The sequence below is a fragment of the Phaethon aethereus genome, assembly GCF_964289735.1.
Source record: "Phaethon aethereus genome assembly, chromosome: 2".
In the NCBI taxonomy this organism is placed as follows: domain Eukaryota; kingdom Metazoa; phylum Chordata; class Aves; order Phaethontiformes; family Phaethontidae; genus Phaethon; species Phaethon aethereus.
The window spans coordinates 93,403,679-93,422,575 of record NC_138582.1 but is presented as its reverse complement, the minus strand read 5'-3'; the positions used below and the strand labels follow the sequence as shown (position 1 = coordinate 93,422,575).

The 18,897-nt window shown below is 39.1% G+C and overlaps 1 protein-coding gene across 1 annotated transcript; it reads left to right on the top strand.

The window, feature by feature from the left end:
* Positions 1-388: 388 nt before the first annotated feature.
* VPS4B (vacuolar protein sorting 4 homolog B) lies at positions 389-18,607 on the top strand (the record flags this gene model as incomplete). The annotated part of the gene is made up of 11 exons (XM_082014942.1): positions 389-415; positions 2,958-3,069; positions 4,471-4,621; positions 5,899-5,966; positions 8,887-9,006; positions 9,236-9,392; positions 10,880-11,028; positions 11,203-11,284; positions 13,266-13,485; positions 16,486-16,623; positions 18,441-18,607. The coding sequence occupies 11 exons, from the start codon at positions 389-391 to the stop codon at positions 18,540-18,542; spliced, it is 1,326 nt and encodes a 441-aa protein (XP_081871068.1). The 3' UTR covers positions 18,543-18,607.
* Between the last annotated feature and the right edge of the window lie 290 nt (positions 18,608-18,897).

Here is an 18,897-nt window from a genome sequence, read left to right as displayed (position 1 = left end):
AAAGAATTTTACCCCAAACCCTAGCAATGACCGTTGAACATTTCAGAGTAGCAATGCAACGACCACGTCAGAACTCGGCGCTTGGCTGTGAAAAAAGCACGCATGCGCACTGCACTTTCTGCGGCGGGGCGGGGTAAGGACGAGCGCGGGGCGGGGCGAGGCGCATGGCACTGACGTCAGGCGAGGTGCGCGGGGCGGTGCCCGGAAGCGGAAGCGGGTCCGTCGGTGTTCGGGAGCGCCTGGCGGAGGCCGCGGTTTCGGTTCTGTGGGCGGCGGTGGCGGGGGGAGGAGGAGGAGGAGGAGAAGAGGACCTCTACCACCGGCAGCCGCGGGTCTACACTTTTTTCGCCAGTCTCCTTTCCCTCCCCCTCCCCGCCCCCGCACCGCTATGGCGGGCAACACCGGCAACCTGCAGGTAGAGCGACGCCGGCCCTGCCCGGGGCGGAGCCGGCAGGCGGCGGCGGCGGCGGTCGTGGGGCGGCGGGCAGGAGGGGCTGGGGGTGCCGTCCTGGGCCGGTCCTGCGGGCGGGGTGGGCGGACGTGGAGCGCTAACGCCACCAGCTCGCGGGGCCGGGGACCCCGGCGGGAGGGCCGCGGGCTGCCCCTGCCAGCAGGCGCGGCCGCACGGGGGTGGCGGGGGCGCTCGGCTTGGGGCTCGGAAGTAACAGAGGCCACAGTTTAATGCCCTCGTCGGCGTTGGCTTCTGCTGGCGGCGGGCCCCGAACCCCTGGGAAGGGGACGGGGACCCTAGCCACATAGTTTGGCTTACGTTTCTTCCAAGGCTACTGACTGCAGGAACTCCTTGCCTGCTCTGTTCTTCTATTTGCATTAACTCTCAGTTAGAACAGTGTGATTGGTCCTGTGGCTGGTTGGCAAAACAGAGCCAGAATTTACCAGTGTTGAAAGCAGTAATTTTCTCTTTGGCTGTTTTGAGCTACGATCACATCTGTAAGCTCATTGTGGCCATGTAATGCTTATACTGGAAAAGTCAGGGGAGATACTGCAGGATCTAGAATAAGAAGGAGAATGAAACCCGTTTAAGCCAACGTTCTTTCTGAGAGTGATGTTCATCAAACTATCAAACCATAGCCTGATACAGTTTATGCTTCGCAGATAGAGTTGGTCATCTATGCCCTAGTTCATACAACTTTCTAATAAGTTATTTCCTGTTTCATAGTAGTGCTCTTCATTACAGTAACAGGCTAAGATGCCTGCTGATGTAATGAAGTACTACAGCTGAGAATATAGTATCCAAGTAATAGTCTTCTGAGTACTTACAAAACCAGAGTATACCAAAACCAGTCGATACATGATGTGGACTTTTTTCTATTTCAGCGGAGCAGGGCTGCAACATGCCCTGTTTTCTCACAGTTCTATTTTAGCAGGTGGTCTTTGCCACTTATTCTTTGGATTTAGTGTCACATTTATCACTTAGTTGTACAGGATCCAGGAATCATTGGACTGTGCTGTGGTAATTTAGGTCACTAAAGGGACTTAAGAACTTTAAGAAGAAAGTAACTTCTTTTTTGGGTTGGTTTTTGCTCTTTTGCTGGATTTGAGTGGTGCACAGAGGGGCCTATAACAGAGCCAGCACAAGGTTAGCAGCAAGGAAAGACTAAGTTCTGTTCTAAAGAAACAGATGCTTACAGTGTTCCAATGCTTGCCACAACAGAGCTGTAGAGTCTGCTTTATTGGATCATTGTTTTTAAATAAATTACTCTCTGATTTTGGGTAGATCTGATGAGATGATCTTTGCTTCCAAGACAACAACATAACGTAGAGGACAAAGAGATTTTTTTTCCGTTTCTTCTTTCATGGCTACTGTTTACTAGCTTTATTTTGCCTGAGTGTCCAGATAGTGGCAAGAATATCAGTACTGGAATGTTTAATGAAAACTCCTTGCAGCCGTTGAAGCTCTCCACCTTGCTTCCGGACATTACCATGATCATCCTGAGCATACTAACAATGTTTAGGAAAAGAAACAGACTGAATGTGGAAAAGTACGTGTGGGGCTATAGAAGATTTAGTTAGTGTTGGTTAACTCTGGCTAACCAGCTGCCTTTTTTAAACTTATATGAACTAGTCCTTCAAACCAACAGTTTTAATTGTCCTGAAGTGGTATAGGTAGGCATTCCAAGAAGCAAAGTGTAATAAAAGGTAATAAGCACTTAAGAGCAAAGAAATAACGGTGATACCAACAAATCCACAGGCCAGTGTATGCAATACGATGGCTTAGATCAGTGTTATTTGAAACTAGCTCAGCAAACAAATTAAAAAATCCATCCATAACTTCTCCTAGAACTTTTCTTGATGCTTGTGATTTGGATATGTTTTCTGTCTTGTGGGGTTTTTTTCTCCCCTCCTACTGGAGTGGTAATTAGAATTTCTCACTTAGATATCAAGAACCTAAATCCTTCTAGAGAAGCCAAAGAAATAGTCAGTCTTTGAAGATGTCTCCCAGCATGGGGTTGGAAGAGTGATAGTATTAGTTTCAGCACATTGTAATCATGTGCTTTCTGTATTAACTCTGCTGTTGACAGGGTTTACTGATGTCATCAGTCATAGTTCAAAGTGTCTGGGTCTGTGATAAAAAAAACCCTTAGAATGGATTTGCAAATCTTTCCATAAGAAATGCAAGAGGTTGGTAAGGAAAACTGCATAGACAAACCAGTAGTAGTTCCAACTTAGTATAGAGAACCTTGATCTTCTCACTTATACTTTTTTGTTTGCTAGTAAATTTCAGCAGTTTGTTAATCACTGTTCATAAAAGGATAGAAATATTGTCATGTACAAAGCACCACCTACAACTTACAATCAATTGCCTTTAACTTTTTGGGGTAAATGTTGAAGAGCAGGAAAACTGGTCATCAAAAAACAGTCAGAGCAACAGCTTAAAATGTCTCTTTGCTGATGCAAAATGCTTTCACGCAGCACTTAATTATTTGCTTGTGTTACAGAAAGCAATAGACCTTGCTAACAAGGCAGCGCAAGAAGATAAAGCAGGAAACTATGAGGAAGCCTTCCGCTTGTACCAACATGCTGTGCAGTATTTTCTCCATGTTGTTAAATGTAAGTGTAATGTATTGGATGATTAAGTAGAGTTTAGTAGTCAAATTACACAGTAATCTCTTATGTTGACATCAGTATTTACATTTTTTACTTTCATCATCAGGTGATACTTGCTAGTTGTAGTTTGACTGAGGTCGTATATTTTGCAGCTTTTGCCTTTACTGTGTTGTGTGCTTGCTCCATTCTCATAAGAAATCAGCTTACTTTTTACTTGTGTTTTGTTTTAGTTTTTTTTATGACAGGGAAGCAGGGGTTTGCTGTCTTTTCTCTGGACTTCTGTAGCAATGTTTCAGACCTGCCACTGCGCTTGAGGAAATGTGACAATAAGTACAGGGATCCCTGTATTTCTGTTGTGTTGAAAACTACACTTTACACAAGACATCTTTGTTGTATCTACAGAGCTTTTTTTTTTTTGCTCCTTAACTCATGCCTCTTGCCTTTCTACAACCTCTTTGCTGGCATTTTTTGCTCCTTAATGTCATAGTCTTGCCAACGAAATGTATGAGATGGATTTGTATGTTGTAATTTTTCTTCAGTTTCTATATTCTCCTAATTATTATTTTATGCCTGCCTTTTCACACTTCAGCGTACCTTTCGTGTCATGTCAAGTGTTTGTATGCAAGGAGTGGGCTTTCTTAATGTAGGTACAACCCTAATCTAAGTGGGCTAGGGTTGCTCATCTGACATAAGTGCACTTACAGATCTGCATGATTTGAAAAAAACACTATTTGCTTTATAGTCACTTAGGATAATTTGTATTCATCACTTCCTGTCCTTTATCTCTTATGGACTTTATCAGAATATCACTTTCTGTGCTTTTAACAATACTGATGTACTTTTGGAAACTTAACACATAAACCTAATGTGTTAAATTTTCATGGCTGATTAGAAATACTGTAATAATGACTAAGAGAACAATGTGGCTGTTGAACCACACCTAACTCTTTCAGATGTTTGATGTAACGTTTTTCTTTGCGATGTGAACATCTTTTAAAATTAGCAGGCTGTGGAAAAATAAAGTATGTTTCCAAATAAAAATTGCTCAACACAAGCAGCTTCTTGATGAGTTATTTTAGAAAAGGATTTATTAAGACAATGTATAGCAGCTTGAAAGGCTGACAGAAAAGCTTCCAGTGCCATTGTCCTTAATCCCTTACAGTCAAATTTTAAGGCAAACCAATGTTCAGGTGTATATTTGATTTCTGGTAGGTGATGACATCCTTGCTGTCACTTCTTTACAGGGTATAGTGGAAAAATAAGTAGTTGAAATATTTGGTTATGTGGTGAGCCTTGAGAGAGGTATATTGATAAGATATAAAGGAGAGAAATTTAGTCTTGTTTTCTGATTGATGCACATGTGTGTTGCTGTTAACAAAGCATTGTTTCTTTTCAAACTCTTAGATGAAGCACAGGGTGATAAAGCAAAACAGAGCATTAGAATGAAATGTACAGAATACTTGGACAGAGCAGAAAAGCTGAAAGAATATCTGAAAAAGAGAGAAAAAACTACACCAAAACCAGTTAAAGAGTCTGGTCCTACTGATGGAAAAGGGTATGTTTTTGGAGAAGGTAAAGCAAAATACTTCCTTGAATGCGGCTTATTCTAAAATTCAACTTTTCAAAGATCATTTTAATTTTTTTGAAATGCTTCAGATGACTACTAATGCTGAAATGCAATGGGCTAATACAAGAAAAATAACATGAATTAGCATCACAGACATTTCTGTGCTTGTTTACTAAAACGCGTGAACATTTTCATAGGGAATTCAGCGAAGAATGAAAGCTGTTTCAGACTAACACATGCTTATTGGATTTAACGGCAATAAGCCTGATGACCCTTAAAATTTTTTAACATGTAAATACTTACTAAATAGAAAATAAATGCAGACTGATGGTTACTGTGGCTGGTTACTGTGGCCTGAGTTTAATCTGTCTCACACTTGATAAGAGGTGCAAAGCTTTGTGTAAGGTGAAGTTCCGTAAGATGGACTGAATCACTCTAATGCCTTGCTGCTGCCTAGTCTTTCTGCTGCTTTCCTTTTATTAGATTTGTGTTTCATTTTGCATATCAGAGAGCTGAACAAGCAGAGCTACCTGAACAAGCAGAGTCTCTTTTGCATCTGCCTCTACCTTTGTGGGGATAAGAGAGCGGAATTGTTCAGGATGATACTTCCTCATGGCATTGGCGTTTTTAGCAGCCCTGAACAGCTAGAGTTGCTCAGTTGTCTCTTGAAACTTCACCTGACTTTGTCTCCTTCATTGTCTACTCGTCTCATGAGTTTTATTTTTTGAGCTGTACTGTGTTCTGCTGGTTTACAATAGAAGGAGTTGGTAATAACACAGAGGCTACATGTATTTCCATGACTTCCACTCCAGATGTTCACTCTTTGGTCTTTTTTTTTCCTGCTTCAACTTCCAGTTTCCTTTGCTCTGACAGGATGAGGATGTAGAGTTCCATAGTACTAGATGGAATTGACAGAGTTCAGCTGCAGTGCCAGATAGGGCATAAGTGCCAATGTCTACAAATAAAACATGTTGCGTGATACAAGGGCTTTTGTTTCCTAAAGGCTGTCTCAAAGCACATAGAAGTGTGTTAAGAGGGCTCAGACCCATAAGAGGAAGTTGAAATGGTGAAGAAGGTGAACGAGAGGCATCATGGTGTAGAAAAGCAGGAGTAAAATGATGTAAACTTGTAGAGATGTGAAAGCATCTTAAGGTTTCTTTCATTCCTCAGATTGGTGTTTTTTCTGCTTTTTACATTCTGATTTTTATCTGAAGACAGCAGTCTCTTTTATTGTATTTCAATGTTTTTTCTTGTTTCCAAAACAGGAATGACAGTGATGGGGAAGGGGAGTCAGAGGACCCTGAAAAAAAGAAGCTACAGAATCAACTTCAAGGTAATGTTGAAACATCCTTTTCTTTAAATAGGGGTGAATTCAGTCAAGCAAATTTCTGTATTTTTGCCACCTAAATGTTAGGGATTAATTTACTGTAAGTAAGTGCAACTAGTATGTACTCTTCACATACAAAAGGGTAGTCTTTATGGAATTATGGGTAAATTGTACCATTTATCAGGATAACATTTTCCAATGGGAGAAATTGCGAGATCCCAGATAGCTATTGGCTAAACTGAATCAGTATTTTTTACTCTTAAGTGCATTAGAGTATTGCCTAGAGGCTAAGGTAACAGACATCATACAAACATTTAGTGTAAGCAGGACCATTTTCACAAAAAGATTGTGCTCAAGTTTAGGAGCTGGGAACATGGAATCTTGCTTGCTTATAGTAATGGGCAGCGTTTTCTCATATGCAGTGATGATGTTCTCCCTGTTGAGTAACATAGTAGTTTGGGGTTTTGAACTCAAATGCTGAATACAGTCAGTGATGCAATGTATAGCAGCTACCAGTGGTTTTGTACACAGTAAAAAAGAGGCTTTGTTTGATATTTATCACCCTTTAATGGTGAAAAACTGTTCAGAGCTTCCCTGCCGGATGTTGCTTACGAGTCTGAAGAAAATTCATTGTTCTCACCCGTTTTTCAGTGTAGCAGAGATCAAATGCATTTACCAGATCTCTCTGCCTGTGTAATTTCAGGAGCTCTTGTATTATATTTGGAAACTGTGCCATGCTTTTTCTACTTCTCTGCACATTTTTTTAATCCTATGCACAGTTATATGGGACAGTTGCCTGTATTTTAAAATGACAGAAAAATTATGAGCATTTGACTGTTATCCTGTGTCTCACTATAGAGACTTTGTTTCTTCTCACATGAATCTGACCTTCAGTTCTTACTTCAAGAAATAGTTTCTTGCACCCACCACTTCTTTGATACTTTCTGTAAAATGACAACATTCTTCCTTATACATTTATTTGCTTGAAAGTCTGAGGTGTGAGATCCTTGGTACCTTTGAACTTAACATAGTAGTCTGTTACTCAGATAATATAAGCTCTGGGCAGCCTTCAAATTACTCATTTTCATTTTGTTTCCCACAACAGCCACAGAAATTTCCTGTATTTAATTTTACTGCCTTGTTACTCCTAGCTGACTTTGCATTATGGAACTTTCCCAAATCTGTGGGTATTTATCAAGATTTTAATTATAATAGCAACATGGCTTATTGTGGGAGAAGTGACCAGTAACATTCCAACTGGTTAGTAGTTACGGGTCTATTGTCATGTACTCTTGTTTAGAATTTTAAAGGCCTTTTGCACTCTATTGCTTAATCTTACAGCTATTAAGTTATACCTACAAAATTAGGAAGCCTGCGATTCCAGTTCTATTTGTGTCCTGGTACAGGTAATCTCTTGCAATATAGTAATTTCAGTTACCGTGGTGTGTCTGGTGCAGGTAATTCTGATATTTCAACTTTTGAGATAACACAGTTCAGATAGGAACAGGAGATTGCCTGTTCTGCTACTTATTTTAGTGATGGAGCCCATAGTTGTATTTACTTTAAGAAAAACTGAGATGTAATCAACCTAGCAAAAGAATTTCATGCATTGGAAGTGAGTGATTGAATTAATTCCGGTATGTAGCTCAAAAGCTTAAGATAGTTTGCAATCAACTTTCTCGAACATTTTTAACATCTTTAACAATATGATGTTGCTTTTGGACTCTAAATTCCAAATTTTTAACAACTGCAATTTTTATCAGAAATTGTTCATTTCAATCTGATAGAAAAGGAATGCAGCAAAAGAAAAAAATCTCAAAGGAGATACTTAAAAAGTAAGCAAGCGTTATTTGCTTTATTCATTAGCCAGTGAGTAACAGTAAATTTTCGATCCTGTAGATTGGATTAAATTACTTCAGAGCCTTAAATTACTTCACAGAGCTCTGAAGGCATAAGGTGAAAGTGTCAAGAAAACAGCTGATGAAAGCCAGTTGTGAAATTATAGAAAGCCCCTTGGAGAGAAGTAGGGCAACTGAAACTTTCAGGGTGTTTTAGTACTTAGATAAGCATTGGGTTTGTTGGCATTTGTTCATCTGAGAAAATTTCCCTTACCCTTTGGATTTGCCTTGGCTAGGACTACAAGATCTAATACTCAATTACTAGCTCAGATCCAAGTTGCCCCATCTAAAAGTAGTCAAAACAAAATCGTTTTTAGCATGTCAGACTAACCAACCTGAAGTCTGAAGAGAAGGCTAAATAACAGCTCAGTTGGCTAAAATCAAGCTGAACTTGTTGATTGAGCAAGATGAGATTTGGTGATAAACTTTGAGAGAACATGGCTAGACTAAGATACTTCTGCAGCTAAGCAGGCTCCATATAACTTTTCTGATGCTTTCAGCCCTAGCTCTCAAAGCTCTTTACCATTAGATGGTCTGATTGTTTGCTGCACATCTGGAGATATCCAACAAGTTACTTCATCTGCTGGAGAATCCTATAAATCCTGGACTAGTGCAGCTACGTTGCTTCCCTTGTTTAAAATGAAATTTCAAGTCTTTTGGGAAATACAGTGATGGTTTAGTGAGGAGATGGTACCTTGGTACCTGTTAGAGGAGGTACTCATCTGTTACTACTAAACGCACATTTGGCAGTCACTTATGGATTATCTTTGACCATTGCAGGACTCTACTAACTCTTGAATGTTCTGGTTATCTATGGTTTATTGTGGTAGAACAATGTGACAGATTTTTGTAGAAATAACATCCATTTGACTAACAGTATTCAGTGTTTATATCTACTTAGAAACGCCTTAGTTTTATTCAATATGGACGTGAGCACAGTTTTCTTAAACTTTTTTTTTCCAAAATGAGAGTTACTGAAGTTGTGAAAAGATCTGTGCATCATTAATTTACACAATCTTTTCTTATAGGAGCGATTGTAATGGAGCGACCAAATGTAAAATGGAGTGATGTTGCTGGCCTCGAAGGTGCCAAAGAAGCACTTAAAGAAGCAGTGATCTTGCCCATTAAATTTCCACACCTATTTACAGGTCAGAAGTACAGCATTTATTTGCTGCTGGCAAGTCAGGACTGGCACTGGGGTCTGAGTGTTAGTATCAGAGACTCAAGCTGAGCTCTTAGCAAAGAGATTGTGATCCATCTGACAGAAGTTGCATGGGTAGATGTGGAAAACTTCTGAGTAAATTAGAGGGGCTTCATCAGAAAAATAAGTTCAGTCTTTGTACAGTATTTTGAAGACTGCTGGTTTCTCTCTTGCAGGAAAGAGAACACCCTGGAGAGGGATTCTCCTGTTTGGACCACCAGGAACAGGAAAGTCTTATTTAGCAAAAGCTGTGGCAACAGAAGCAAACAACTCTACTTTCTTCTCAGTATCTTCCTCTGACCTTGTCTCAAAGTGGTTAGGAGAAAGTGAGAAGTAAGTTGGAGTTGCCAGAGGTCCAGGAAAACATTGGCAAGAAGAAATTAATATAGAGCTAGATAAGTTGCTGTAAAGAAACGGAATTTGTGGGAAGGATCGTGTCTTTTTAAAAACAAACTTCAGGTGTTTCTATGCTTCATGCTGCAGTGCTGTGTAAAGATATCATGTGCTACACTTTGTGCTGCTGCAACTGGACCTCTCTTCAGTGCTCAAGATAATTTTTTAAACTAGCTCAAACTTTTTGTGATCACCATGGAGCTCATTCCCCTTCTGAACTCAGCTGTGATTGCACACTACATCAGTCTGAAGTGTTGGGGTACTCTCCCTTATGGCGTCTCTCCACTTATTTGTCCCAGGAGCTGTGCTGTTAACATGTGGCATTTCTTCGTTCATATGGAAGTGTTTTTTCTTCATCCTGATTTCAAACAAAATCTGGAAGACATAAGAGACTTGCAGAAATAGGTTGAAGGAGAGGAGTGGCCATGAAAGAAAATTTCATGGCGGCTCATGCTAACTCTTTGTTACTATGTGATATGTGATGAAGACCAGGAAGCCTGAAGTGATGTGTTGTCTGTAGTCTAGAAGTGCAGGATTTTGTCCATCTAGGCTTCTAATGAAGATTTCCTGAATTAAGAAAAAGCACTGGGTTGGTTTGTACAGAAAGGGCTTTCATACGATGATGAGAGTACTTGTCAACACCACGCTTTAATAGTTTGAAGTGTGGAACAAGTGAGCAGCGCTATTTAAAGCTGATAGGATGAGGAAGAAAGGCTGTTAGATAAAGTGTTTGAACTGGTTTGTTTTTTTTTTTTCCCCAAAAGCTGGAAACCTTAAGCTGCTTTTCTGTTGCAAAAGGAATACAGAACTGGAGTCCAGCTTGGCATTTTTTCTTTTTGACTTCTTCATTTGAGACTATTGCCTGAGATTTAGTGCTGGTAATGTGAGGAATTTCCCAGCATGTTTCTATTTATTTTCCTTTTTAACTTAGTAAAATGTTTTAAGAAGATATGGCTAGGTGATTGGTTGTTTGGGTTTTTTTTGCAAACCAACTTTTCTTGTCATTTGAAAAGTATTTAGTAAAGTTGTCTAAAATAAAAGTAAATGTTATTTATTACAGAATCTCTAGAGTCAATGTGATTAGGTTACAAATGTTAAATAACAAAAAGCCATATTCTTTTGAATCTGTCTAGAGTAGTGGTTTTGTATAGTCCAGGTTGTCTTGTAGAAATGTAGACTGAAAAAGGGCTTTTTCTTGCAAAATGATGCCTGGAGTACTCTAAAATGATTCACCTCCCTTTATGCTGGGCTATCTCACTCAGTATAATGCAGCGTCTTGGAGCTGGAAGCATGTAGTATCTTTGAATAGCTTTATGTCAATACGTTTTTTTAGCTTTCTCTAAAGGAAGTGACTGTATCATAATCTTAAGTTATGTGTTTTTACTGGTGTAATCATTAACATAACTGAAGCGGTTTCCTTTTTTAAGACTAGTGAAAAACTTGTTCCAGCTTGCCAGAGAAAACAAACCTTCTATTATCTTCATTGATGAGATAGATTCCCTCTGTGGGTCAAGAAGTGAAAATGAAAGTGAGGCTGCTAGACGGATAAAAACAGAATTTCTAGTCCAGATGCAAGGTGAGTTTACTTTGTTTTCAGAATCAGTCAAAGGAATTAAGATACGTATTTTAAGCATAGCTTTCATGAAAACCCTAAAAAGATCTGCAGTCCCACCCCATTAAATTTTGATGACATTTTAAAACACACTCTGTTTATCATCTAAATGGTGAAATGGTTTCTGCCCTGATATAGGCGTTGGTGTTGACAATGAAGGAATCTTAGTCTTAGGAGCGACAAACATACCCTGGGTTTTGGATTCTGCTATCAGGAGAAGGTATGAAGGCTTTTTTTTCATGGTATGAAATTTGCACCTGTTGTTGAGGGTTCAATCTGAGGCTACTTGAGGTAGTAATCCAGCTCATGTTTGCAGACATGGCTAATGTTCTACAACTCAATTCCATGAGATGACTGAACCAAACTAATTGCCCCTTTAAAGAGGTAGGTTGTTCATTCTTATATTGGCCCTGTAGTTTATTTGATCTCTTGGTTAGCAGATTGTGCTTGAGCAAGCAGAATACCACTCTTTTTCCTTGTTGGTTGGTTTTCTGGTGGGCTTGGGGGACAAGTTACAAAAAAAGCCTCTCAGGAGGGCAAGATGGGGTAGAGCTTTCCTTTTCGGCTGTTAACAAACTGTTCAATAGCTTGAGATATTTCACAGAAATGTAGCCTTATGTTATAGAGAAACACCATGTTTTTCTACTGCTCAGGCATAATTTATCATCTTTCAGTGCGTGTTTTAACTGCTTTTTTTGTAGAGAAAGGGCTTTGATACCTGTACCTGATTAGCTGGATCTTTGAGCAGCAGAGGACAAATACAGCAATGTGACAAGTATGATTATGTTGTGATAAGGACACAGCTTTGATAATGGTCATTTTTGTAGGCTAAAGAAACATTACTTTTTTGTGACTGTCACTGACTTCTAGTTATATACTTAATTCAAGCTGGCTGTACTTTGATTCGGGGTTGGACCAGGTGACCTCCAGAGGTTGCTTCCAACCTGTATGACTATAGTTTTGTGTGAGACAGATTTAGAAGTGAATGGATTGCATAAAATGTCAAGTCACTCTTGAAACCCCAGTTCTGGGGTCCACAGTACAAGACAGACATGGACCTGACAGAGTAGGTCCAGAAGGGAGCCCTGGAAGTGGATCAAAGGGCTGGAACACCTCTCCTGTGAAGGAAGGCCCAGAGAGCTGGGGTTGTTCAGCCTGGAGAATAGAAGGCTTCAGGGAAGCCTTATTATGGCCTTTCAGCACTTAAAGGAGGCTTGTAAGAAAGATGGAGATGTAAACTGAAAGGGAGTAGGTTTAGACTGGATGTAAGGCAGAAAGATTTTTGTAATCAGGGTGATGAGATGGTGGAACAGGTTGCCCAGAGAAGTTGTGGAGGCCCCATCCCTGGAAGCATTCAAGGCAAGGTTGGATGGGGCTTTGAGCAACTTGATCTAGTGGAAGATGTCACTGCCTATGGTGGAGGGTTGGACTAGATAACCTTTAAAGGTCCGTCTCAGCCCAAACCATTCTCTGATTCTCTGCAGTGTGAAAGAGTATTTCTCTAACTCTTGTCCATGAGACTTAAAGGAAGTCGTACAACAATGGCAGTAATAAAACTAATTTTTCATGGATTTGGCCCACTTTGTCACGTATCTCAAGTTAATCGTATTCTACAGAATTTGGTGTTGCTCTTATTTTGTTGGTGGGAGGTAGTCCCTGCTGTGAGAACAGATGCTGCTTCAACGGAAGACCTGCAGTTATCAACATTTTCTGCAGACACCTGTATTGAGAATATGACTTCAAATTGCTTCCAACTACGAAGTTTTCTTTAATTTAGTTGGAGACTGTAGAAAGTGGTTGTGTCCGCTTGTTGTCAGGCATTTATTTCTCTGAGTGTGAAAACTGTTCAAATATACTTCAATACTTAAAGACTTTTTCCCCTCAATTTTTTCTTTTAAAACACAAACTCTGCTGGAGAGAATCTGGAAAAGCTTCAGTCTGAAGAGGAGATGATCTTTGCCATGAAAAGGAAGTAATTGTTATATTCTGGATGTTAGCTTATGCTAGCTACAGTAGTATTTATGAGAACAGGTTGTTGAATATTCGCTTTAGATTTTTTTTAAAGGTTTATAATACTGAAACTGCCTCCTTCTAATATCGTTAGGAACAAACTATATATTTATTTGCATAAGCTTCTTTGCACTGTGCACCTGCATGAGCTAGTATCTGTGGAACATTCTGTTTTTTCTTTTTTAAACCAGGTTTGAGAAGCGTATCTATATTCCTTTACCTGAAGACCATGCCAGGGCCGCAATGTTCAAACTTCACCTTGGGTCAACGCCAAATCTCCTAACAGAATCAGATTATCGAGAGCTTGGAAAGAGAAGTGATGGCTATTCTGGTGCAGATATAAGCATAATTGTACGTGATGCACTGATGCAGCCTGTTAGAAAAGTCCAATCAGCTACTCACTTTAAAAAAGTAAGTAGGAATAAAAAATTTTTTGAGCTATTTAATCTCAAATCTCTCAAATAGAGAACTATCTTAATTTGAAAATTCCTTGCAAGTAAACTGAATTTGGTTTTGGGTAATACTGCATGCTTATGAATGTCCTGTTTATTGACCAGGGGAGAACTTGGGTATCCTCCCTCTTCCTGTCTCTCCCCTCAGTCCTACCCTATGTCTGGTGGAGCTATTTTCTGGGTATTCATGCAGTGTAATCCAAGCTCAGATGATTCTTCATGTCTCCAGGTAGTGTTAAAAGCATTAAGTTTGAAGTTTGACTTAAATAAGAATGTTACAGAGGTGTTCTTTTTGTGGTTCTTCATGTTTTTCTAGCATGTTTAAATAAATGTATCCCTCATCCACATGTGAACAGATGGATTATAATTATGCACGTTCTGCTTTCTTGGCATATTTTTCAAATGGAAAAAGTAAGGTTCTTGTAAAGTTCTGCTAAAAACATTGATTCAGTGTTACTTGTGACAGTAGCAAAGATGCATGACAACTGAGCAAGGTCTGTTTCATTATTTGGGCAGCATGCAGCATCCTGTGGATGCTGCTGTGTTGTGAAAACCAGTTTACACTTATTAAATAAGTGTAATTGAAACTGTGTTGTTTGGCTTATCTTGCAGTTACCTCTACATACTGTGTACTGACTTAAGGATCATTCTTCTAAATGTTTGGGTCTGAGAAACTTTAGCTGACAAAGAACCAGTTAGAGTTCTTTAGCACCAATATAAATCCATTACATCTGGGAATGCTTTTTCCCCCCACCGGAGAATTTGCACGTATGGGTCTTGTTCAATCAAATTAATAATTCTCTATAAACTATTACGCTCTTCAATGGAAAAAGTGTGATAATATTGTCAATGGTTATAAACAGAGTTCCAAATACATACATGTGTATCACTTAAAATATTTTTCCTTTGTAGTATTTTCTTAGAGTAGACCAGACTAAAAGTAATTTTTTTTACATTTTTATTGCAAACTTTGATTTTTTCAAAGTTTGATTTTACAAAAATCCATGTATCTTGGGTGAAGGTGGGTCAAGGTATTCTGCAGATGTTTTTGCTGAAAGGGAAACTTTTGTTTGTTGCTCCTTAAAAAAAGCAGGTGTGGGGTTTGGTAAGGTGGAAAAAATTCCAGATCCGAAGCTGTCAAGAGACACATACCATGTAACTTGTGTTGGCAGCAGTTCTTGGTCATCTCAGTTTACAGTTACAGGTTTTTTTACCAGTAACTCAGACTGACATAAAAAGGTTAAGGGCCCTAAACTGAACAGCTGCAGTTATTTTGAATTGAAGATAGGCTCTCTTTTTCCATGTGGTTTCTTCCAAGGATCGCATTCAGCTTAAGATTCAAAGAGAAAGGAACACTTACATCCAATATGGCACAGAATATGAGTAAGTTTCCAGAGGCTGCATTGTGGAAACCTTTGTCAGCTTTGTAGTTGTTAAAATAAACCTGCAGCCTGTCATTTGAGGGGGGACCCACAACATTTTGAAGGAGTTCTGAGGAGCTTTTTCCCAGTTTAAAAACAAAATTAGTATTTTGAAACACTGATTTGATAATTTTTTTCTGGGGGCAACTCAGCAGTAATGCTGTGATGTAAACTGTTTTTGTTTAAAAATAAACAGCTGTTTTGATATATCAAGGATTTTCTGGATGCTTCCTTCCCTTAAGCAGTGATGCCTGAAGTATTTATCCATTGTTGACTTCAAGTGATAATGACATTTCTGGCTAAAGGGCTGTTACCTTTCAGCCTTTCTTTCAAATCTGGAAGAATCTGAGGCATGGCTGAGACTACCATGGAGCAACAAAATAACCTCACTTGTCACAGTTTGCGGAGCAACCCAAAAGCAATTCTTGCCTCCTATCTCCTTTTGCCCACAAAAAAAGGAAGGAGAAAAACTCACAACTGCAGTACTTTGAGGGCTCTGATATAAGCCAAGTTGATTCTGGATTAATGGTTGGACTTGATGATCTTAAAGGTCCTTTCCAACCTAGTGGTTCTGTGATTCTGTGATTTCACTTGTGGTGTTAGTACTTAAGTTTGATGTGATTTCCTATTTTTATAAGCAGAATCTTTGCTTTATTAATTACTTGCATCAGAAGAGAGAACTTGCCCCAGTTAAACAGTGCTTTCCTCAGTTATTACTAGTTCACTGTGAACCATTCCTTGCTGTATGTGATAATACAGATTTGTCAGTGCATTTTGAACGTTGCAATTGGTGCTCTCCAGCACTGTGCTTTAAATGCAGTTTGGAATAGCAAATCCAGTTCTCTGCTGTTAAAAAGAACCAGTTAGTGTGTTGTCTTTCAATTTTTGCATACGTTTTGAGTCCCTGTGGATGTGTGATGCTTCAGGTAACGATGAAGGAAAATAAAACTGTTGGTCCCAGATAACGTGTTGCAGAAAGGGAACAGACACCTGATGCAGCTTTTTTGGGGACCTGTCCATGTGTCTGGAAAAAAAGGGTGGTTTCTGTTCTCCCACTAGATGGCCCTGTTTTCCATCGAGTGCTGCTGAGGTGGTGTTGGGAAAGTGCTTAGAACTTCGTAGCACCGAGTGTCCAAGATTAAAACGCCATCTCTGGCTTCCTGACTTGAGGGGCACTCAAGGATAATTATTGAAAAGTTTTTAGAAAGCTGTTAACCAGTGATGAATGAAATCCCAAAGTGACCAGGAACTAGGAAGGGTGGTCTTCTCCAGCTAGTTTTCCACAGAAATCCTCAACGTTAGGAGAAAGCGGCTTCTGGGGTTTTACCTGATGTGAATTTAAGTATCTGGCTACAGCTGCATGTCTCCAAAGTGAATGATGAATTTATACAATTTCTCTTTCACAGGACATACGTTCCCTATGGGTGGGACACCTGCATAAAACCATGGAATGTTTTTCCTCTACAGGTGCTGTTCAGCTTCTGTTTTTTGTCTTTAAAATTATAACTCCTATAAACTGAGTATTTTCTTATTTTTAGGTAAAAGGACCATCAGTGTCTAATCCAAATACGATGGTAGATTTGTTCACCCCTTGCTCTCCAGGTGATCCTGAAGCCATAGAAATGACATGGATGGAGGTTCCAGGTGATAAATTACTGGAACCTCAAGTTTCCATGGTAGGTATTCTTTTGTAGTGTTTCTTGCTTTGCGGAACTCTGAATAGGCTTTAAGGTAAAGATGCTTTCAAAATGGTTATGCAAGGCAATTGGATGAGTTTTTTGTTTTCAGAAATGCTGGACATACCAGATAACATTTGAATTCCCAACGTACAGTGCCATAGTACAGCACGCTTGTGAAAAAGCCAGCGCTCTATCCCTGATAAGCATTTCTTTCTCATTCATGTCTGCTGGCATGCAGCTGCTGTTCTTTCATCCATAGACAGCATCTGGCTCTTCCGCTGTTCCTTTGCTTGTCTTTTATTTAAAACCTTCAGAACCCCTGCCCCATGACATGCTTCCTTCCATTCACTCTGTAGCATTAATATTGATACTGGGGAATGGAAAATTATATTCAGTGTAAATTGGGAAGTGATGTGCTGCATCATTATGTGCAAGCATAAACAATAACGTGTAAAAAGTTGATGGATTTAATGGTAGTTTTGGTTAAATTTCATCACAGGTGATAGAGCTCTTTCATCCGTTTTCTTTTTGTGCATGTTAAAATACTTGCTTTGGTCTAGGGAATAAAATATGTCATTTTAAGACAAATTGAAATTTTAGTTTACTGTTAAAAAAAAAAAAATTGCTGGACACTCATTGTGTATTTTTCCCCAAGAGCAACAAAAGAAGAGTCTGAATTTAAGCACAATGCTTGAGGGAAGGGCTTGATATCAAATCTGTGTTTCTGTCAATTCTTGTGTGCAAACAGTCCTGTGATGAATGAAAGAAATCAGTGTATTTCATGGGAATCACAAACCTCTAAAACAGCAGGCACTACTTTCTAAATGTAACTGTCATTATAGTTCAGAAAATAATTTTCTGTGCATATTTTCATACCGAGGAAGCACAAAAGGATGTATGCAGGTGCAGGCCTGCCCTAAAACTTCTGCCTGCATGGTCTAAGTGGATTTTTCATCAGTCTTTCCTGGAATTAAACATAACGATTCTATGTGTGCTCCTAATGGTACCTGGGCTCTGATGCATTATAGTTGCAAAGGGGTTGTTTCAGTGTCCAAAATCAGTTCTTAATCAGGCATCAATTCTTTCTAAGCAGCCTATCTCTAGTCTAGTGAGACAAATCAAGTCTAGAAAATAATGATGTTAACTTTTAGTTTTACCTATAATTTTATAGTGCTATGAGGGCATCTACTTTTTTCAGTTGCCTTTGGCTAAGACTTGATTAGTTTCCTTGGCCCTTTTGATCCATATAGAGGGTTTTAACTGCTGCTTTCAACTTCATAGACCTGTGATTTTTCTGAACTCCATTTTCTAGTATCTAAATGTTTATCTAGGAAATTGACTGAGGAGACAGAAATTACCAGTCATGAACAGAAAAACTTTGATAGAGATGAATCACAAACTACTGTTCTATATTGTTAGACTTTGAATAGTACATGGGAACATCTGATTATTTTCCACTTTAAACTGCTGTAGTTAAGATGGGTTGAAAATAGTAACTGACAAAAAAAAAAAGTTCTTTTCAGTAAAGAGATGAATAAAACTTGTTGAATGGATGAGTTCAATGGATGAGTGGCTTAAACCTAAACCTGAGGTTGTGGTCTCATTATTAGAAAACTCAGTTGTCTCTCTTCACAGGGTTAAAGTGCAGCCTCTGTGCAGACATGTTTAGGCTGACTTAAAGTTTTGTGCAAATAGGGGTTCCTATGGTCATCTTGTTGTAATAGGCTTTTTAATGCCTATTTGTATTGGCCACAAGGTTGTTAGCAATGGTACTATACTTGTTTCTGAAGACACTTGTTTATTTTTTCTGACAGGCCGATATGCTCAGGTCACTAGGCAGCACAAAACCAACAGTTAATGAACAGGACCTGGAGAAGTTAAAGAAGTTTACAGAAGACTTTGGTCAGGAAGGCTAAACCAAAGATACATGTGGAGCATCAGAACTTTTTTTTGTTTTCTTAAGTATTCTTCTTGTGTCTTTATTGATGATGGCACTTCAAATAAAATCACTCCTTTCTTACTCTGCAGAAGGAATAGAAGATACCTTTGCAAAGACCCTTAAGCTTTTGTATTGTATTGTTTTCCTCAGATGTCTATTAAATGTCTTCTATTGAAAAATGATATGAAAATACAATTTTAGGGTGAGACAGCAAAGTGATGTGGTAACACCTATTAAATACTAGAAAACTTTAAATGATTAGTTCAATTTTAGGTATTACATTAGACCTCGGTACAAGTAAGTTTTAAACTCCGAGTAGGCTCAAAAAACCC